Genomic DNA, 23,780 nt, shown 5'->3' with positions numbered 1-23,780 from the left:
AGAAAATAAAGACAGTGCCAAACAGTGAAAGGTCTGACGTTTCTTTATTGAGTGATATCAACACAACGCAGAGTGGATTCCCCTTACCTGGAACCCGTTACATAACGGAGAAGTTTACGGTTCTATGATTTTCAGTTACCTGAAAGAGACCTAGACCTTTATAAAGAACCTATAACTTTTACATAAAATGCATGGATTTGCACCTGACTAGCCTGACATGTTTACTGTTTTTAAGTAACTTTTGTAAAAACAAAATCTCCAGATTGGACAAATATCTAGGCTAAATCTAAAATCTTCAATGAATTGTTGCGTTAATTCCATAAGATGGCGCTGGAGGACTTTTAGTTCCCTTTCCATGCATTTTTTTTTTTTTTTTCTAGTCCTTTTGTCTGTAATTGAACAACGAGTTTTGACCCTGTTGTCATATGTTGTCACAGCCACAAGACCACACTTTGGAAGCCTGAAATGGCTCCGTCTTTACCTAGATATATGGGGCAAAGATACACTATTGCCAAAAGTATTGGGTCACCCCCTTCTACTGAACATGTTTGACTACTTAAGTAATTTCTATGAGTACAAATCTTAATGTTAAAGCATATAATGATATTCTAGGGAATTGTGTGCTTCTAATTTTATAGCAACAGTTTAGAAAGGACCCTTTTCTATTCGAACAGGACAGTGTCTCTATATAATGTATAAGGCATGGTTCAAAAAGACATGATATGACTTGTACATAAGGGTGCTGTCATTTTAGACACGTCCAAAACTGTTGCAACAGAGATGGAAATACAATTTATAAATACATGAATTATGTTTCCATCCTTGTTGCCACAGTTTTGTTAGTGCCTTTTTCTGTTCTAAAGAAGGGGGTGTCCCAACACTTTTTCCCTTATAGTGTCTATACAAGTCATTGGTGTTTGGTGATGAGTTTTTGGCTCAAGGTCTGCATTTAAAGTCACACCAGAGGAGTTCAGCTGGGATCAGGACTTGGCTTTCTGCAGACCAGTCAAGTTCTTTTCACATTTGGCTCCCAAACTCTGGAATAGCCTTCCTGATAACGTTCGGGGTTCAGACATACTCTCTCTGTTTAAATCTAGATTAAAGACACATCTCTTTAGCCAAGCATTCACATAATGCATATTATAATCTTGTACTGCAGTTATATCTGATCAAATGTACATTATTATTATTCTTTAGCTTGGGTTGAACAAATCATTTTTGCTTAGATGTAAACAGCAGCTACGCTAATTATGTCTCTATTTGTTTCTCTGTTTCTGCCACGGGATTAACATGATTAACATCCCGTGGTAACTAGGAATTACAGAAGCTTCAGTCTGGATCCAACCCTTAAATGATCTGAGATGACCGAACACCTGAGAAAGATAATGCCAACCCCTCAGAGGACCTTAGAGGATGCCAATGTTCAGACAACATACAGAATTACCAAATTTTGCCATAAGTTTTAAATATATTAAGGTTCTGCAATATATAAATATATTTTGGAAACTTATTTTCCTGTAGAGCTGCTTTGCAACGATTTGTATCGTAAAAAGCGCTATACAAATAAACTTGAACTTGAACTTCTTCCACACTGACTGAATCAATCATGTCTTTTTGAACCGTGCCTTATACACAGGGGCACTGTCCTGTTAGAATAGAAAAGGGTCCTTTCTAAACTGTTGCTATAAAATTAGAAGCACACAATTCCCTAGAATATCATTACATGCTTTAACATTAAGATTTGTACTCATAGAAATTACTAAAGTAGTCAAACATGATCATTAGAAGATGGTGACCCAATACTTTTGGCAATATAAAGTCTGAAATTTTCATCATGCAAATACTTTTAATAAGATTGAGAAAGGTTAATCGTGTATTAATAACCACTTGAGTGCGTACCATTTCCTATTGCTTCAATAATTCATGCATGTAGCCAATTTTTTTCCATTACAAAAATTAATCATGGTTTTACTGTAGTAAAAGTGTGGTAACCATGTTTTTTTTTTTTTTTGCGTATTGATTACCATTTTTTGTATAATCACAGTTTTACTATAAATTATCATGGTTAAACTATGGTTAGAGTAGCAAAACCATGGTTAATTTGTGGTACCATAGTAACCATGTTTTGTTTTGTTTTTGGTGGTGGTGGTGGGGTTGTAGTAAAACCATAGTTGATTTCCGTAAGAGTTGGATCTTGAGTTTTAGCTTGACAATTATTGCATATGAATTTCTGTAGTATTTGGAGTAATGTGGCCACTTTGACCTAATAGGAGAGAAGTTATTATGAAGCAACAAAAACTTAATAAACTCCCAATGGTCACATGGCTTTGGTTATTTCTGTGTAATTATTATTTCTATATCTATAAATAGGTGTTACAATAAAATAATGCTGTAGTTTAAATTGAACAGAGATTCAAAACTTTGCTTGCTTCTCATTCATTCCAGTGTTTTGATGTATCGGTTAAATTCTGCGGTTTCCTCACTGACCACCTTCGATCCACTCTCTTGCACACTCTCCAGACGTGTGGTCAGCTGACTTTCACTGGAGCAGCTGTGTGCAGTCGCGCATTCTCACAAAGCACAACCAGCACACAGACGATAGGGGAACACCGAGCTGAAAATCGCCACAGAAAAAAACTGATCCGCTCAGGACGTTCATCCATCAGGACGTGCTACATTTGGGAACACGGCCATGGGTATGGACCGTACGGTATTCCTGCTGTTAATGCTGACGACTCTGTCGCTCGCCATCGAGGTAAGAATAGTGATTGTGTAATGGAGAGGGAGCTTGATTCTCCTCCATATTTTAAAGGACGGACTGGGAGCGAAGGTGGAAAAACGCAAAGCGAGAGCATGACACGGATGCAGACAGACATTTTGAGCGCTGCGGGATTGTCAGTGGCGTATTCCAGCAGGATCATGGTTCTTTCTAATGCGATGGGTTTTCTTTGCCATCATTGTTTTAAATCAATTAAAAAGTGTAGGGTGGAGGCTACTGGTGCAGCGGGGTCGCTGGGTTTAACGTTCACAAATATTAGGCATAACGGGCGAACTGTAGCTTGAGAAAGTCATACATATCATTGAGAAAAGACGTGCATCATTCTGACAACTTTATAGGAAAGCATTAACTTGTTTTTATATTTGGGAGTCATCTGCTCACCTTCATAAGAATACATCAGATTCACATTCGAAGGACGTGCTGATACAGAATTGCACGGTGGAAAATGCTGATATGGCGGTTTTATCTTGCTGTACCCGTGATGTTTTTATGTTTGAGCAAAGAAATATGGATCAGAGGAACATGAACTCGTGCCATGCAGATGCGGCTGGTGAAATCTGACAGCTCTTTGTCAAGGAGGCATGTATTAAAGAACGCAGTCCCTCATCACTTGCAATATATAGGCTACACAAAATAAAGAACCATAAACCATACGGCTGGTTTGCAAGATTGCAGTGCTCCATTTTGGGTGAATAAATGCTGTGGCAGCAATCCGGCGGCCCTCCTTAACCACTCGCGCATCAGAGGAAAATCATTCCTCTGCGGCGCCTTTGTGCATCTAATATTCACGAGTGTTTTATGAAGGGATTTGTTTTGCTGTGTGGGGATGATTGTTCAAATGCGTAAATACTGTGGGACTGGTTCATGGTAGAGAGATCTTTTAAGGAATATTACAAAATGATGTTAGTTGACAGAAGCAAGATGGCGTCAGTGAACTGCGGCGTTTCATTTTTTTATCCAAACGGCGTAAAGATCTGCTCTGGACGGATTTAACCTGTTTCTCGCGCGGTTTATGCTTTGCATGGACAGATTATTTTATGTTGGTACTTGCGTGTTAAAGTCTTTATTGACACCTGGTACGTTTAAACACATAATAGAGATATTTAATTCTATGCTACATTTCCATAAAGGCCTACACCTATGGTGTTATTGTTCTCTTAATATATGGCATGATATCAGGGTGCAAATACGAATCAGGGCGTTTAGGTGTGCCACCCCCCATATTGAATGCCTTTAAGGAAAAAAGTGTGTGTGAAGGAGGGAATATATTTAAGTCTGTAAAATATAGATCAATATTAGAATCATTTCAACATTATTGTTTCAGTTATGAAAGTTCCAATGCCAATCTGTGTGTATTTTTTACATTGTATCAAACAGGCCCTCACAAAGAAAATGAGGTTACTATTTTGTTTTATGACGTTACCTGATCTTAGCATATGATTCCCCTCTGGCTATTTTGTGGGCAACCAATTTGTAACATTATAGGAAAGTTCTTCTTAGGTTTCATTTTTAACAACCATAAAATAATGTTCCCAGAACATTCTTGGGACAATTGGGACACTGCTCAAGCTTTGTATCCTCAGATCAGTATTAGATAATGTATCATTAAAAATAGGGTCACACTTTAGAATAGGTAACACTTGTTAACTATTAACTACGACTTTTCCCTCAATAAATTCTTAATTTGCTGCTTATTAATAGTTAGTAAGGTAGTTGTTAAGTTTAGGTATTGGGTAGGATTAGGGATGTAGAATAAGGCATTAATATGTGCTTAATTAGCACTAATACATGGCTAATGTTCTAATAATATGCATGCTAATAAGCAACTAATAGATGTAACCGTAAAATAAAGTGTGACCAAAAATAGGTACTGTCATTGTTTTTCACATTATTATTAACATGTCAATAATATAAAAACAACTGTATGAAATCATATACTGTATGTGGGTCTGTCCATGTGGGTTAGCTTTGAGGTCATCTGCTACTTAACTCCAACACATTGACTAAATTCATGTCAATTATACTGAAGGGATCATCAAAAGTGAGTAAAAAAGTGTGGCTTATTGTGGTAGGCAACATCTGAGTTTCCTAAAAATTGACCCTTTGTAAGTCACTGTAGAATTTTACACACTGACTGCTGCAAGAAAAAAGACCCTCAAGATTTTTGCAATAAAGGTGTCACTTGTATTTAGTGTGCCAAAACAAGCTTTGAGAGTTTGTGTTGTCACCTCTTTACTGATCACCATAACCATGAACAAGCTGTTTTGCCTGAAAGCTCCCTTGCTTAGTTTGCTTATAATTAGTAAATCTGTTTTCAGTCAGCCTCCATCTAAAAAAGGGCTTCCTTTGTTTGACTGGGAAATGTCAGTGGAACATGTAAACATGGTCGGTTTTAAATTATGTCTTCGAGTGCAAGTACAAAAACCAGCTCATTGATTTTGACAACCTTAAAGATGAAGCCAGAGCTGAATGGCTCTTGAAAGCTGCACATTTCATTTTGATAGATGCACTAATGTGGAGCTGCTATGAAAACCTGGCTGAGACACTATTTTGGGAGATTAATATTCACAGATGATTAGCTTTCACAAATGGTTCAGTGGTTGTGTCAATATTAAAGCATTTCATACATCACACATTGACAGCAAAATGGTAATAATCCCATCTAAACAGCACATGGAAACTGATCTATAGCTGATATGCATTGCAGAAGTTAAGACAATTTAGTGTCTGACACATGGTTTTCCTAAAGAGCTAACTACTGTACTGCGGCCAGCATAATTACAGTATTCTGTTTTAAATCGCCCTACAGCAGAGGGATGTTTTATTGCACTGTAACCACCAAAGCATTTGTTACAGTTTAAAAAGATAAAACATCCCTAGACAGAATCTATCTATCTATCTATCTATCTATCTATCTATCTATCTATCTATCTATCTATCTATCTATCTATCTATCTATCTATCTATCTATCTGTCTATCTGTCTGTCTGTCTGTCTGTCTGTCTGTCTATCAGTCTAATGGGACAGATGCATATTTTAGACAGCTGGCTGTAGCAGCACTTCCACTGTTTGTTATTCAGGACAAAAGGGGGAAAACGCAACAGTCCCATAATTCCTCACGCTCAGCTGAACAGACTGGGTGTGTCTGGTTGTAAGGAACCTTTGTGACACACTGGGTCGAGGCCAGGTCAAAGGCATACAAAAGAGGACAGCCATTATTCTTCCTGTCTCTCTCTCACTCTCTCTCTCTTTCTCACTGACTTAGTTTATGAATTGAATGTCTTCTAAATATGTTTTTCTTTAGTCTTCCACTAATTTTCAGGACCTCAAAAACTCTTTTACCCCCAAACTCGTATTTCTTTCTCATATATTTATCTCTTTCTTTCTTATATTTAAATATCTTCCATTCCACTTCAAGAGATTAGATTGTATTTAAGGCTTTTAATTCTGAAGTGAAGAGAGCTGGTGTTTTAAATTGTATGTTATGTAACTGGCACCGTGGCTCTAAAACAGATTAATATTTGTTTACAAGCATTTGTCAGATATAGAGTTTTTTACCAGTTGAGTTGTTTCCCATTTTATATTGAGGTCTCAGCATGTAGTTTTATATTTTAGTCAAAAAGAATGAAATTAGTTTGATAATTCGCTTTTTAGTAAGACCCTCACACTTAACACATAAACCTCAGTGATCAAATTATTGTGCAAGACCATTTCACATTGTGTGATACACTGGGGGTGTGGCTTAGTATGGAGGTAAACAAACCCTGCTTAGTTACCATAGTTATGTATTTCTGTGTGGGAAATGGAGAGAAATGGATAGCCTACCATTCAACATTTTGGGGTTAGTTTTTAAAGAAATTAATACTTTTATTCAGCAAACATGCATTAAATTGATCAAAAGTGACAGTAAAAATGTTTACATTGTTACAAAAAATGCCTATTCCAAATAAATGCTATACTTTTGATCTTTCTAGTTAACAAAGAATCCAGAAAAAATGTATCAAGGTTTCCACAACATTGTTCAATATGTAAGTGTTTATCTAATCGACTCTCTGTTTAGCTAGTTGGGACAACATTTGGTGCAAAATTGAATCATATTTGTTGAATCCCTGTTCTTCCAAACACAGTTGCTGTTTTTCCTCTTTATGTTGTCATCCTTTCTCTGTCTGCAAGTCAGACTGTAATTAGGACAGTCAATCAATAAAAAATGTGATCTGATTACTTCAATGATCAGCTGATGAACTAATCAAGTTAATGACAGTTGATCGTATATATCAATATTTGCTGAGAAAAGCTTCCCGCATGAAGACAGCTGAAGATCATATAGGCTTATGTGATAATGGTTCCTCATGTTACCGCTGATTGTGCTGTTGGCAGGTGCCATCGGATGACTCAGTGGGCTTGTTGGCGGAGCCCCAGGTGGCCATGTTCTGTGGGAAACTCAACATGTATATCAACATCCAGAGTGGCAAGTGGGAGCCAGATCCAACTGGCACCAAGAGCTGCATCGGCACCAAAGAGGGCATCCTTCAGTACTGCCAAGAGGTAATGAGAGAGAAAAGAGAATGAGTTCTTCTACAGTGTCTGTGTTACTTGTCACAAGTTACACAGATTGTAAAACATTATTGTATCGTGACTACTTTAGTAATTAAAGTCAATTATATAATGACAATCTAAGTAATTAATAGCCAAGGGCCTTCTGAGTATTACATAAGCACGTCAAGTGCTATTAAGTGGTTGACTCATATGAGTTTTTCAATGGCTGATTATGTTATTTAGATAGCAGTGTGGATGATAGCCAATACAATGCCAATATACTCTACCATTCAGGGGTTTGGGGTCAGTAAGAATTTTTTAAATAAATGAATACTTCTATTCAGCTATGGTATGATCAAAAGTGATAATAAAGACATTTATAATGTTACAAAAGATTTCTGTTTTTAAATAAATGCTGTTTTTTGAATGGAGAGTCTTGAAAATATTTCAACAGATATCATAAAAAATATTAAGTAAGGAACAAAATTGTTTTCCACAATAATAATAATAAAGAGGAAATGTTTCTTGAGCACCAAATCAGCAAATTAGTATGAATTCTGACAGAAATAAATTACATTTAAAAATGTATTTAAATCAAATTAGAAAACACTTCTGTAATAATATTTTTTAAAATGACTATTTTAGCTATATTGAATTCAGTCAAATTACACAGTCCTCCTCTTTATACATTCCTTGTCTTACTGTGCAAAGAGAAATGTACGGCCACAAAGTTGTGAGAGAAAACAGACTGAAAATGTTATTTTTAGGATTAATTGGAATTCATGGAATTTATAGGGATTCTCTATATTAACAATTCTCACTATTAACTTATTCACATGCCTATTATTAACATATTTGCTGTTTATTAGTACTTATAAAGCACATATTGTGCATGACCGTATTCTACATCGCAAATCCTACCCAATTCTCAGACTTAACAACTACCTTACTAACTATTAATAAGCAGCAAATTAGGAGTTTATTGAGGCAAAAGTCATAGTTGATGGTTTGTTAATGGGGAGAATTGGACCTTAAAATAAAGTGTGACCAAATTTATTAATGTTGACTGGTGATGGGGAAAAGAAGTAGCTTAAAAATTAGTTTTCAGCCACAAATTTTCATTTCAGCACATCACTGTTATTTATATTTTCCACATTCTGATATGTATTCTGACTTCCCAATGAATAAAAATAAAGGGATCTTTTTTCTCATCTTATATAACCTGTTTTACTTGTAAATAGGTCAGATTATGAAAGTAAAATTGTTTGCCAATGGCTTTTCTGTTCAACATCATCTGGTAATTTACCCCATCTTGACTACCACAGGTATACCCAGACCTCCAGATCACTAACGTAGTGGAGGCCAACCAGCCCGTCAGCGTCCAGAACTGGTGCAAAATGGGTCGTCACCAGTGCCGCAGTCACACGCGCATTGTGGTCCCCTACCGCTGCCTGGGTACGTATGCGTGTTTACATAAAGACTATCCTTCAACGTGACACTTATATCAGAGTTCTCTGCCACTCCTAGGGTATTAACCTGGATTTGTGGGACATTAAACTAATGCTTTTAACGTGGCTGTTGTGTGATTTCCTATCATCCTTCAGCATCAGATAAGATGAGATTCATCAAAACACAACCTTTGCTCAGGACAATTAACCCTCCGAGGTACATATCAGAAGAAATCTATCTGAGCAAATGTTTGCTTTTTTTTTATTAGTTGGGGAGTTTGTCAGCGATGCCCTCCTCGTCCCAGATAAATGCAAGTTCCTGCACCAGGAGCGAATGGACATGTGCGAGAGTCACCTACACTGGCACACAGTGGCCAAAGAGGTCAGAGGTCACACCACAAGCGTTTTAAATCCACACAGAGCTGTAATTTGTGCCAGAACAAGCCAGATCCAGCACCTATTTTAGTGGATACCCATCTTATATGCTTCTGATAAGACATTTATGTTAACCAGAAACATCCAAATATATCATTCTTATTTGCATGTTAAATAATGGCACTGGCAGATTATGATTGAATAGGATGTATAATTCATCTCTAGACACAAGAGTGTTCTACTTATAGCTGTATGATGACTCAGCACCTTATACCTCTCTCGCTTTCGTTCTCGCTCGCTCGTTCCCTGTGGCTGGCCCTCTGCAGTCCTGCGGTGATCGTTCCATGAATCTCCATGACTACGGCATGCTGCTGCCGTGCGGCATCGACCGTTTCCGTGGTGTAGAGTTTGTGTGCTGCCCTGTGGAGGAGCAGAAGGAGTTAGACAGTGAGGAGCAGGAGGAGGCCAACTCAGATGTGTGGTGGGGCGGCGCAGAGGCCGAGTATACTGACGGCAGGTACACAAACACAAGCAGTTCTTCAAAACTCTCTTACTGACACGGACTTTCACTGACTTTTTGTTACAAATGATATTATCAAGAGATATACAAATTATAAAAATAAATAAAACATTTAAAACATAACTTGTGCAATTTACTGTGTCCCCCCTTTGCTTTAATAACTGCAGCATTTGAGCTGCATGAACTCATTTACACTGATGATTATGTTCTCTAGCCTGATTTGGGATATGATGGTATGATGGGATATTTCACGTTCATATTTAATGTTTTTCACATTTAAAATTTATCACACTCCTATGAATCTATTCATTTTCTGGTTTAAATTATATTGTGAATCTTCAGTGTGTAGTTTTTGAATGTATTTGTCATCATCTTCATATATTTTTGCATCACAGCATACTGAGAGAACAGGCCCCAACCAAACCTGAGCCTGCTATGACTGAGGATGATGAGGATATCAACAATGAGGAAGAGGAAGTCTGGGATAACGATGAAGATGGTGATGGTGAAGATGATGACGATGAGGAAGATGACGATGAAGACACAACTGATGAACAAGACACCAGTGAGCAGACCTCCAATGTTGCCATGACAACCACCACCACTACCACAACAGAGTCTATAGAGGAGGTTGTGCGAGGTGAGATTTCTGTATGCATATATGTCCATATGTTGACATTATACATTTCAGTGGTACATTTCCAAACATTATAACTATGATTAATGAGCTCATATGGCATTTCAGGACATAAAGTTTGAATCATCATTGTGTAGTTCCTTAAATGGGCAAAACTTGAGCAAAACCTTACATATGAACACTTAAACAAATCCACTGAGTGTCTCTTCCCCATCAGCGGTATGCTGGGCCCCTCCTCGGTCAGGGCCGTGCCATGACAAGCTATCCCGCTGGTATTTTGTGGTGCAGACGGGCCGATGCTCCCCCTTCATGTTTGGGGGCTGCGGGGGTAACCGCAATAACTTTGAATCTGAGGAGTACTGCATGGCTGTCTGCAGCAGCAGCGAGTGTAAGTCCAGACGTCTACTGAGAAGAAGTTCATCTCTCCGCTAACCAGCACATCGTCTCTTTCTCGCTTTCTTTGCTTCATTCGTGCCAAACTGACAAGCTCAGCAGATGGCTGGATGCTTTAGCTCGCATGGATTACAGGTCTCTGTGAGGTGACTGTATAGGCAGAGCATCTTGTTCTTTTAGTTTAACCTCCTGTTGACTTTTCTGAGCTCACTGAGCACTCAAACTTTTCTTTAACTCTCCATCTGTGTCTCTTGAATCTACAGAGCCATGGTTAAAGAAAAATGATATTATTGTGATCTACAAATCAGGATTTAAAATAAGTTACAACACTGGTTATAGGGCTGAGTGGTGTGAGAGTAGTTAGTTTTAATGTTTTGATGCTGTTCTGACTTGTAACAAGTGTTAGATAATGGGGAAACTGTCTGGGCGCTGATGCTGGATTTAATATATTTTAATATATATATATTTGTGTGTGTGTGTATATACTGTATGTGTGTATATATATATATATATATATATATATATATATATACACACACACAGATGGATAGATTCCAAATTACATGACAAAAATTGTAGTCAGTACGTTATTAATTCATTACATTACACATTGTAGGTAATATAATCGGACTGCTATTTGATTACTTTTAGATTCATTTTGACCTGTTTAAATGTAAAAAAATATATATAAATAAATAATTTATAATAAATTAATAATTAAATATATTATATATTATAGAAATAATATATACATATATATATATATATATATATATATATAAACGTTCAAATGAGATTGAATTATAAAAAAACAGGCAAAAAAGCATAGTTATAATAATATGTAAATACACTATGAAACAAATTTTTATAAAGGGCTTGTTTCACTTTTATTTTTAATGTTTGTTTATAACGTTTTTTAAGAGTGCTCAAAACTAAAACATATGTTGACAGCTTATACAAGCTAATCTTATATTACTCATGCATGAAATTACATGGTACATAATACTGCATAATACTGAGCTAAGAACAGTTTAACATAAACAATTACCAAAAGTGAGTCATCCAAAACATGTCTTTTATTAATAGTCCCACAAAGGACAAGAATATTACAGAATGTTACAGAAACTTCTAGAATGATCCTATCCTTGCAAAAGCAGAATATCTTAGATGGATGGATGGATGGATGGACGGACGGACGGACGGACGGACGGACGGACAGACGGACAGACAGACAGATAGACAGATAGACAGATAGACAGATAGATAGATAGATAGATAGATAGATAGATAGATAGATAGATAGATAGATAGATAGATAGATAGATAGATAGATTCAAAAGTCTTTAACTACTAGTATTTTTATTTAGATTTTTTTATCTAGATGAAAATGCTCTCAATACTGTAGTTTAGAGTGCTTTTTTGTGTGTGTCAGCCTCCAGAGGTTTCAAGTAGATGTTTATAAATTTGATAGCGTGAATGTTTGTTTGTGCTTTTGTCTGCTTTGAGAACACCTGCATCTCAATGAGTGTATTTCTTAACCTGCTGAACGTTGCATTTCTGTACGTCCCTCCCCCATTCTCTCTCTCCGTTTGCATTTATCTCTGTGTGGGCCAGTGATGGAGCTGTATTCGGCCTCTGGTCAGACCAGTCTGTGGCAGCAGTTCAGTGGGGCGGTTTCCACTCGGTTAGGCACAATGCTGGACTCTGTGGGAAAGTGAGAGCGGAGCAGCCCTCATCCTGACAGGGCATATTCCTCTCAGCCGGTCTAGCTGTTCCCGCATGCTCGCTGTCAGAAAGTGTCACAGCAGCTTCACAGGAGCTGCTACAGAACACGCACATGAAATACAGCTCTCACATGCTCCACACACACACACACACACACAGCAGCACAAAAAAAGTATTTGGACACTTATGCAACACTTAAAATTGTCACCTTGCATTTATTTTGTCAGGTTTAAAATAGTAAAACAGTAAATATACTTTTTAAAATTAAGACATTTTACTTTTACTGGAACATACTTTTACTGCATGTCTTTTTAAAATAAAACTGAAAACTCCTTACTTTTTGAATACTTTTAAATTGTTGATGCACATTATTATAATTTAGGTTCCGCATATTTATATATTAAATGCAGTCATATTCATATATTATTAAGTGTCAAAACACTTTTTGTGGTCACTGTATGTACACAGATGTACCATACTGGATGATTTTCCTGCATTACAGCTCATTTAACTCTCTGAGCACACTTAAAATATGCAATATAGTAACCTTTGGCAAAAGCAATTTCACAAATGTTGTCTCTGCTAACCAATTTTAACCTGCACTTGAACTATCTGTTCTTTCCCAGGAGTCTTTGCTCTCTTTGCTGTAAGGAAGATTCTCTGGCTCATATATATCTGGGGGGGGTTTGGCTTTCACTGAACAAGACTTCTCACTTTCTCTAGTGCCAACCATGGCCCCGAGCCCTGCTGATGCTGTGGATCGTTACCTGGAAGCTCCAGGAGATGTGAATGAGCACACCCGCTTCCAGAAGGCAAAGGAGAGCCTGGAGGCCAAACACAGAGAGAAAATGTCAGAGGTGGGAACCTGAGTAGAGTGATATGTTTGCAGTGGAACAAAGTTATTTTACAAAAACAGGGTGGTGGTAGTAAAGCTGGACAATAGCGCTAAAAACATATATCGATATATAGCATTCGATATGTATGTTTATGTATATGAGTGTGTTTCAATGGTGACTTGTTTTCAATCATAGGAACCATCATTTCAGCCCAAAACTCAATCTTGAGATGGCGCCGCGTATGGCTGCTGTGGTGTGGAACGCTCCCGTTCTTTTAATGTTTTTGTTTGTTTGTTCTGTGTTTAGTCATTCTCTTACGGTCAGTTTTACCAGAGACTACTGGACATAAGGCAACACACTACGGACAATTTTTTTCCGGTTTTTGATTATTCAGTCGCTTTGTTGGATGTTTTGGTCGGAGGGGCAGCGGTCCTAGTCAAACGCGAGCTCAGACGGAAAAGAGGGAAGCGCGCCGGCGAGCTGGTTAAGCTCCGCGAACACGGCTTCCGAACTGCGCTCCCAAGCATTCATCTAGCGAATCTCCGATCCCTTCCTAACAAAATGGATGAACTACTTCTCCTCACCCGCACAAATAAGGACTTTTCAAACTCTGCTGCATTGTGCTTCACTGAAACCTGGCTGAGTGAAACCATCCCGGATAACATGCTTCATTTGCCGAGATATCAGCTGTTTAGAGCAGATCGCATCACGGAGCTAACGGGGAAAACGAGAGGTGGTGGACTATGTTTCTACATAAATGAAGGTTGGTGTTCAGATGTAACAACTCTGAAGAAGATGTGTTCTCCTAATTTGGAGGCCTTCTTCATAAACTGTAAACCGTTCTATTCGCCCCAAGAGTTTTCCTCCTTCATTCTCGTGAATGTGTATGTGTCTCCGGACGTGTGAGTGAGCGCCGTGATGCAACAGCTGGCTGAACAAATATCTGAAACAGAGCAAAGGTACCCGGACTCTCTTTTAATCATTCTTGTAGATTTTAATAAAGCAAATCTCTCCCACGAACTGCCAAAATACAGACAGCACGTTACATGTCCCACCAGAGACCATAATATATTGGATCATTGTTACACAATAATTAAAGATGCATATCACTCTGTCCCACGGGCAGCTCTGGGGCTCTCTGATCACTGTATGGTTCATCTCATACCGACCTATAGGCAAAAACTTAAATCTTCTAAACCTGTATTAAGAACTGTTAAAAGATGGACTAATGAAGCAGAGCAAGATTTAAAAGCTTGTTTTGACCTCACTGATTGGAGTGTTTTTGAAGCTGCTGCCACCGATCTGGACGAGCTCACAGAGACTGTAACATCATATATCAGTTTCTGTGAGGATATATGCATCCCCACCAGGACATTCTTATCATTCAATAATGATAAACCGTGGTTTACTGGGAAACTCAAACAGCTTTGTCAGGCCAAAGAGGACGCTTACAGAAATGGGGATAAAATCTTGTATAACCAGGCCAGGAACAGACTAACAAAGGAGATCAGAGTGGCTAAAAAGAACTACTCTAAGAAGTTGAAAAAAGAACTTTCAGCAAAAAAACGATCCAGCGTCAGTATGGACTGGTCTGAGGAACATCACCATGTACAAGACGCCACCCCCACTGTGGAGAATCAACAACTGGCTGACAATCTCAATTTGTTTTACTGACGATTTGAAAAGGCCAGACTGACACCCAGCACCCGCTCTGATCTGCACTTTACACATTCACCTTCCCCCCCTGCAATCCCCCTTACTCCCTCCCCCACCATTCTACCTGCGTTTAAAGTCTGTGTAGAGGATGTGAACCGGGTCTTCAGAAAACAGAAATCTAGGAAAGCTTCAGGATAAGACGGTATTTCACCTGCCTGTCTAAAAGTCTGTGCTGACCAATTGGCCCCCATCTTTACACAGATCTTCAACAGATCTCTGGAGCTGTGCGAAGTTCCCTGCTGTTTCAAACGCTCCACCATCATTCCCGTCCCCAAAAAGCCCAAAATTACTGGACTTAATGACTACAGACCTGTCGCACTCACGTCTGTGGTCATGAAGTCACTTGACAGACTGGTCCTGGCCTACCTGAAGGACATCACTAGACCCTTGCTGGATCTTCTTCAGTTTGCCTACAGAGCAAACAGGTCTGTGGATGACGCTGTCAATATAGGACTGCATTACATCCTGCAACACCTCGACAAACCTGGGAATTATGCAAGGATCTTATTTGTGGACTTCAGCTCGGCCTTCAATACATCATACCTGACCTTCTCTCAGACAAACTGAGACAGCTCTCTGTGCCCTCCTCCATCTGTCAGTGGATCACCAGCTTCCTGACAGACAGGCAGCAGCTAGGGAGGCTGGGCGAACTCACATCCAGGACTCTCACCATCAGCACTGGCGCCCCTCAGGGTTGCGTTCTCTCTCCACTGCTCTTCTCCCTCTACACGAATGACTGGACCCCTCTGTCAAGCTCCTGAAGTTTGCAGACGACACTACAGTCATAGGCCTCATCAAGGACGGTGACGAGTCTGCTTACAGACAGGAGGTTGAGCAGCTGGCTGTCTGGTGCAGTCTTAACAACCTGGAGCTTAACACGCTCAAAACTGTGGAGATGATAGTGGACTTCAGGAGAAACCCCCCTGCTCTCCCCCCACTCACCATCATGAACAGCACTGTGACTTCAGTAGAGTCATTCAGATTCCTGGGCACCACCATCTCCCAGGACCTGAAGTGGGACAATCACATTGACTCTATTGCGAAAAAGGCCCAGCAGAGGCTGTATTTCCTCCGCCAGCTAAGGAAGTTCAACCTGCCTCAGGAGCTGCTGAAACAGTTCTACTCTGCCATCATCGAGTCTGTCCTATGTTCTTCTATAACTGTTTGGTTTGGTTCAGTTACCAAAACAGACGTCAGAAGACTACAATGGACAGTTAGGACTGCTGAGAGGATTATCGGTGCCTCTCTGCCCAGCCTTCAAGAACTTTACACCTCCAGAGTGAGGAAAAGGGCTAAGAAAGTCACTCTGGACCCCTCACACCCAGCTCACTCTCTCTTTGTACTGTTCCCCTCTGGCCGGCGCTACAGATCACTGAGCACCAGAACAGCCAGAAACAAGAACAGTTTTTTCCCCCAGGCCGTATCCCACCTGAACAACACATAACACACCCCGGTACTGTACATCTGTAAATAACTCCTCAAACCTTCATCTGTACATAGGACACATGCACATTCACAGTTCTGTCTATGGTCATGTCTCTTTTCTCTATATTTTTATTCTTTATTACTATTGTTATTCTTAATTATTGTCTATTCTCTTCATTATTAGTGTTCTTTATCACCTTAATTATATGTTGTCTGCACTATGTTTGTACTTTCTGTACTGGAAGCTCCTAACACCAAGACAAATTCCTTGTGTGTGCAAACACACTTGGCAATAAAGCTCTTTCTGATTCTGATTCTGATTCTGATTCTGAAGTTGCAGATTTAAAAGGGTTATTGCAGGAAATAACGAAGTTCAGTTAAAATAATCAATGCTAGTTTTCCACACCATTTTTTACTAAATTAACAAGAGAAAGGAATATATTTAATCATTTTTATTAATATGCACAGTAATAACAGTTTTTGTAATAAATAGCTATCTTTATCTACATATGTATTTTAGGAAAATATTTAAAGCATAAAAATAAAACATGGATTCCCGTGACCAGTTTTAGTAATGTTGCTATCTAAATAAAAAGCTAAATCAGAGTTTGAGTTTTTGAGTTTGGCCATTTAAAACATAATACAAACAACAAATAAATTGCTAAATCAGAGTTTTGAATCTGTTCAGTGAAACTGACAGTTTGAAGCGATTCATTAAAATGTATCAACCATTTATTTGGAATTGACTGCATTTTTGTAATTTTATTTTGTTTAAAAAAAACTGTAAAATACTGTATTTCAAAATATAGTATTAAAGTAGCATTATCAATAAATTAATATGTAGTTTGGAACAATTATTTATTAATACATTCGTTTTTAATGATTGTATTATGTTATATTGTGTATTACCATTGTACATGTCCAAAAAGTACCATGGTAGTACCATGATTTTAGTTTACACCATAAGTGTTCTGAATTCATTTGATGATTCTGTCCTTCGTTTTCTCTTATCTCTGTTCAGGTGATGAGAGAATGGGAGGAGGCAGAGAGACAAGCGAAGAATCTTCCTCGTGCTGATAAGAAGACCATAATTCAGGTAGCCTCTCAGCTCTTAATAATTGTGAATGAGATATGTTGGCTGATGATTCAGAAACAGTGAACAGTGGAGAGTAAACAACATTTATTGTTCATATAATATAGCGATTTGTGAATCTGTTATATAAAGCACTTAGCGGGGTTGCGGTTCAAGTGCAGATTTAGCAGTACAGCATACATTAAAATGGAGGGTGGATTTTCAAGGGGATTGAAAGGCTTGCGGTTTTTTATACTTCAGAATTACATGGCTGCTGGCTTTGTGTTCATTCGTGTTTCTATAGCGCTTCCAGGAGAAGGTGGAGGCGTTGGAGAAGGAAGCGGCCGGGGAGAGACAGCAGCTAGTAGAAACCCACATGGCACGAGTGGAAGCTCTGCTGAACGACCGTCGCCGTCAGGCTCTGGAAAGCTACCTTAGCGCCCTGCAGTCTGACCCGCCTCGGGTATTCACACACAGCCATTGTGCTGAACTACAAACAAAATGCCATATGTTGCACAAATGTGTTTACAGTAGTGATTAGTTTCATTTGTTTGCCACAATGTCTCTCATCTGCTAATCTAATTTCTGTGTCATGGATAAATGGCAACCGCTAACCAAGAAAAACCTGTTGTGTCCCATGTCATACAGCCTCGACAGGTCCTCAATCTGTTGAAGAAGTACATACGAGCGGAGCAGAAGGACAGGCAGCACACTCTCAAACACTTTGAGCATGTGCGGGAGGTGGATCCCAAGAAGGCATCTCAGATTCGGCCCTTTGTAAGGATGTAAAGCTGTTCTTTCCTACTTCATAAAATGTGTTGACACTTCAAACTTCATTTTGACCGCTTGTGCCCATAGGTGATGACCCACCTGCGTGTGATTGAAGAACGCATGAACCAATCCTTGGGGTACCTCTACAAGGTGCCACAAGTGGCTACTGAAATCCAGGATCAAGTGGGTGAGTGTGAGGTGGTTTATTTAGTCATGTATGAAATGTGTTTTCAAACTGGGAACCACTAAATGTTTGGGGGAGAATTCAAAAAAAAAAAAAGAAGAAAAAAATAATCCTTCATAAATCATTCTAATATGCTGATTTTGGGGCTCAAGAAATATTTATTATTATCATTTTTGAAAACATTAGTGATGTTTAATATTTTTATGAGAAACCTGATACTTTTTTCAAGATTCTTTAATGAATATAATGTTCAAAAGAACAGAATTGTTTTAAAATTGAAATCTTTACAATAGAATGTTTAAAATTGATAAAACTTTAATGCATCCTTGAATTTCGAAAATGTGAATTTTGGGGCATTTTCTGTAAATGTAAGTGCGTGGAAATTATATTTACTATAAAACATGCTATTAAAATTGGTGCTATCAAATGATTAATCACATCCAAAATAAAAGTTTTTATTTACATAATATATGTGTGTGTATGGTGTATATTTATTATGTAACTATAAATACACACAAATGCATGAATATATTTAAGAAAAATATGTTATGTTTATATATTAAATATATTTATATATATATGATATAATTTATATGAATATAAATATATACATGTAAATATTTTCAAAATATATGCTGGATGTGTACTACACAGTACACACACATATGTGACCCTGGGCCATAAAACCAGTCTTAAGTCGCTGGGGTATATTTGGAGCAGTAGCCAAAAATACATTGTATGGGTCAAAATGATCGATCTTTCTTTTATGCCAAAAATCATTAGGACATTAAGTAAAGATCATGTTCCATGAAGATACGTAGTAAATTTCTTACTGTAAATATATCAAAACTTTATTTTTGATTAGTAATGCTAAGAATTTCATTTGGACAACTTTAAATTTTAAATTTTTTTGCACCCTCAGATTCCAGATTTTCCAATAGTTGCATCTCGGCCAAATATTGTCCTATCCTAACAAACCACACATCAATGTAAATCGTTATTTATTCAGCTTTCAGATTATGTATATAAGTCTCAAATTCGAAAAATTGACACTTAAGACTGGTTTTGTGATCTAGGGTCACATATATTATGTAAACAAAAACTTTTATTTTGGATGCGATTAATCATTTAACAGCACTAATTCAAATGTTTGAACCTGTTTTAACAAGTGTTGAAAAGCCTTGATTAAGGTCTCTCATCCTTTCTTTCTCCAGCTTTGCTGATTCAGCGTGACCAGGCTGAAGTCACCCAACAGTTGTCATCTCTCCAGAGTAAGATGAGGGTGAGCTATGGGAACGACGCCCTGATGCCTGACCTGCCTGACAGCACCACACCCCTGGACACCCTGCCACCAGAGCAGGACGGCCTGGGCTTCATCCACCCCGAAAGCTTTAACCAGGCCAACACTGACAACCATGGTAAACATTTGCACTCTGAATGCTGTAACTGAACTGCCAACTTTTAAAAGGCCCATTTTCATGATCACCATAAACAGATATAGAGTAACCAGTAACATACAACTATACACTGCTGTTCAAAAGTTCAGGGTCATTGAGATTTTTCTTTAAGAATCATGAAAAAAGGAACACAAAGGTGCATAATAATGATAATTATTAGAAATGTATCTAAAGCTTACATTGTTTTACACCTTAAATTGTTTCTGAAAAGCTTTTTTTTTTGTCTTGTTTAGTTGAACCCGTAGATGCCCGTCCAATTCCAGATAGGGGTCTGCCTACGAGACCCGGTAAGTGTGTATATGTTATTTTCACCCATTGCTTTGTTTAATATCATATGTCTAATTGTTATGTTCGTATGTGTGGTTGGTTTTAGAGATTCCAAAAATTCGGCTGGACATTGAGGAAAGGCACAATGCTGGTTATGATGTTCGTGACAAGAGACTGGTACAATAGTTTATGCAGATATTTAGCTAAAAATATATAGAGCTAAAATATACATATCTAATATTTCATATTATAAAAAGTAATAATTGTGTTTGTGTTGAATCAGATGTTCCTTGCAGAAGACATGGGCTCTAATAAGGGGGCAATCATTGGGCTGATGGTGGGTGGAGTTGTCATCGCTACTGTGATTGTAATCACTCTTGTTATGCTAAGGAAGAAGCAGTACACTTCCATTCACCATGGAGTTATTGAGGTGAGAGACAACATATTATAAACATATGAAGGCTTCAGGTGCAAAAACTGTCAGCCATGCACTCATTAACTGACTAATAACCTTTTCTTTGCCATTAAAGTGAAATTACTGAATCAAACATAGGTGCCTTATAAAAATGTTCATTTAAAAGAAAAAGTCTTCAGACAGACTTTTTAGCATATGAAATCTTCATGTCTTTCCATGGCCATGAGAGTAATAAAAAATATTACCGGTATATTATATTAAAAATATTAAAAGAAATATCTGCCGCCAGCTCTAAAATATTTAATCAGCTAGAAATTGCTCTTTCTGGGTTCAGCGTTTATGAAATTATTTAAAACTCATTACCCATATGGAACAAAATATACAAACAATATATTAATGTAAATATATTCTCTACCAATAGATTTTTATCCATTTTAAATATATAAGTATATTTTTTAAAACCATTTAAAAATATATTTTTACCTCCATATATTTCAATCCAAGGAAATACATTCATGTTAAGTTTGAAAAAAAAAATGTTGTCTATAACAAGTGAATAAAAATCTATACTATACAATACAATATTACACTATAAAAAAATTACAAAATAAATCTAGTTTTGATCTCTAGTAGGTTATTCCAGCCACATTTGCATTTAGCTTAAATGTAGGATACTCTAAGATTATTAAGATATTGATGCTCAAAATATATATTTATTTGCTGTGTCTCCATTAATCATGGCGGTCTGAAAAAAGGTCATGGAAATTCTTCAATCTAGAGCAGGGGTGCCCAACCCTGTTCCTGGCAATCGACTGTCCTGCAAAGTTTAGCTCCAACTCTAATCAAACACACCTGCCTTTAATTTTCAAGCGATCCTGAAGACTTTAATTAGTTGCTTCAGGTGTGTTTCATTAGAGTTGGAGCTAAACTTTGCAGGACAGTCGATCGCCAGGAACAGGGTTGGGCACCCCTGATCTAATTGCATAAAACTATTAAAAATCATTTTCACGTAGTTAAATAAAGCTGAAATAAAATATAGTTTTTCACGTAGTTAAATAAAGCTGAAATAAAATATAGTTAGATGAAAAGATGAAAAACTTTTTTTTTCAGTCGGTTAGGCAACATTTCTAGTTTTCATTTAAGCTGAAATACTAAAATGACTAAATCTAAACCTGAAATAAAAACTAAATGGAAAACTTACAATAATAATAATAATAAAAAGCACATCAAATTACTGAAACTTTAACAATGAAATAAAAAACAGAACTATAAAAGTAAAGGATCAAATTAGTGTATAAAAATAAACACTGCTGGGAATCTTAGTCTAGGTCTGAGTTGTAACTTTTAATCACAACCTATTTTTTCTGTGTCAGGTGGATGCAGCGGTGACCCCTGAGGAACGTCATCTCACTAAGATGCAGCAGAACGGCTATGAGAACCCCACCTACAAGTTCTTCGAGCAGATGCAGAACTAAAGAACCACTTCAGATCCCCACACTCCCCATCCCCACCAACCATCACCACCATCACCCCACTGCATCAGGACAGAGAATGCAGACTGATCCCCCATGCACACTATCGCTCAGCTCTGTCACCATGAAGACGAGAGTGGCTTCCATCACCTGACCATTTCATCCAATTGAACGAGCGCTCACTCAGTTTGCACAGAAGAGTGATGTGTCATTGCCGCCCATCCTGCCATCTGTCAGTACGATGGTCCATCTGTGCTCTCCCATGCCTGTCCGTCACAGCACTGTGTGGTGAATGACCCGTTCTCTTTGCCCGTGCTTTCCTTCTTACCCATGATCCTCTAAACCATCTAGTTTTTTTTTTCTCTCCGCTCTCTCTCGACCATTTTTGTTCCCCTCCAGAACTTCTTTAAGCACTTACATCTCCTCTTTTGTTTGCACGTTTCCTTCCTCCTCCTCCTTCCTTTTTCCTGGGCACTCAGATGATGCAGTGCTGTGTTTGGCTACATGAGGCTCCAATCGCAAACAACCAGATGCCGAATAATGTACTCATTGTTTAACGTTCCATTCAGGGGGTTTTTTTTCTGGAAAAAAAAATGCAAAAAAATATATATTAAAAAATCCATACGTTAAAAAAAATGTAAAAACAAACAAAAAAACATACAGAGATTAGAAATGAATGTTTGTTTTTATTTTGTGTGTAATATGTATTGAATTAAGGCAGAAACTAGCTGTATCTATATAGTGCATGGCAATTTTAACAGAGAGATGGTTTCTGGATCCAGGCGCAGACTTTGACCTCTCTCTCATGTAGAGATTTTAGCTGGATTGTACATTTTGTCTTCTTGTGATCACATTTTAAATAAGTGAAAAATATCTGCTTGGCTACATCGTCACAGGGACATGCTTTAATCGAAGTGTGCTTTTTCTTTCTTTTGGACCATGCCACGCACACTTAAATGGTTGCATGGGGCTGGAAAAAGATGTATTGTATTATGAAGTGTAATATTAGCCCACGTTTTGGTTTGTTAACATTCTACACACTCTGCTTTTTTTATTTTTGGGAAGGGTCTAGGCCCTTTTTGCCTCATGAAGTTTTATTCCATGTCAGGATTTGGTATGGGGCCGGGATTAGGGAAGGGAGGTATGGAGTGGTGGTGGGATTTTGCTTCAGAAATAGCCACCATTTTCAGATTGTGTGATTTTTGTCCCACTTTCCCCTTTGTATTCCCCCAGTGTCTGTGATATTCACGAACACATTTTGGGACAGAAACACCTCACCTTCTCCCCCACTTTTGTTTCACTGAAGTATCTCATAGCACCTTACGGGCCAGAGCAGGTAGGAAGGAACGGGTAGATATGAAATATTAATGTTACGTGGTCTTTTGAAGTGACCTCTCAAGAGTTATTTTAAAAGTGTCACGACGTTGAAGGAAATTGTGAATTGTTGTAAAATACATTGTATGAGACACACAGCCATTAAACGAGTCAAACATTGTGCAGTTATGTCACAGTGCACACTGCTCATTACGTTCCTGTATAGAATTACCTTAGCTCTAAAATCTGGTGTTGTGCTGATTAGTGGATACTCTGAGGTGAGTGTCTGTGGTCAGTAGGGAACAAAGAAAGCTCTTTCTGTGACTTTTCCCTTCAGTATCTATTCAAACCATTGGCTTAGAAGGGAAAAAGCTTTCTACAACACTGTAACCCATGAATAAAGTTTTGAATGTACATACAAACTCCTTGTGATGTGTT

At 38.0% G+C, this 23,780-nt stretch overlaps 1 protein-coding gene across 4 annotated transcripts; it reads left to right on the top strand.

Annotated features, from left to right (window-relative positions):
• The first annotated feature begins 2,534 nt into the window (after positions 1-2,534).
• On the top strand, positions 2,535-23,762 carry LOC306876288 (amyloid-beta A4 protein-like). Of its 4 annotated transcripts, XM_079427346.1 has the most exons (18): positions 2,579-2,755; positions 6,754-6,807; positions 7,157-7,324; positions 8,641-8,770; positions 9,033-9,145; positions 9,465-9,655; positions 10,054-10,298; positions 10,513-10,683; positions 13,137-13,270; positions 17,412-17,486; positions 17,767-17,925; positions 18,111-18,239; positions 18,321-18,420; positions 19,632-19,835; positions 20,108-20,161; positions 20,248-20,318; positions 20,425-20,571; positions 21,930-23,762. In XM_079427346.1, the coding sequence occupies exons 1-18, from the start codon at positions 2,693-2,695 to the stop codon at positions 22,029-22,031; spliced, it is 2,310 nt and encodes a 769-aa protein (XP_079283472.1). In that variant the 5' UTR covers positions 2,579-2,692; the 3' UTR covers positions 22,032-23,762. The 4 variants fall into 4 exon arrangements, with proteins under 4 accessions (XP_079283473.1, XP_079283472.1, XP_079283474.1 ...); XM_079427347.1 differs by lacking the exon at positions 6,754-6,807 and having other exon boundaries at positions 2,535-2,755; XM_079427348.1 differs by lacking the exon at positions 10,513-10,683.
• Positions 23,763-23,780: the final 18 nt, after the last annotated feature.

This window comes from Barbus barbus, assembly GCF_936440315.1.
Source record: "Barbus barbus genome assembly, chromosome: 10".
Classification (NCBI taxonomy): Eukaryota; Metazoa; Chordata; class Actinopteri; order Cypriniformes; family Cyprinidae; genus Barbus; species Barbus barbus.
Note: the sequence above shows the minus strand (reverse complement) of the source record. Positions and strands in the feature narration are given on the sequence as shown.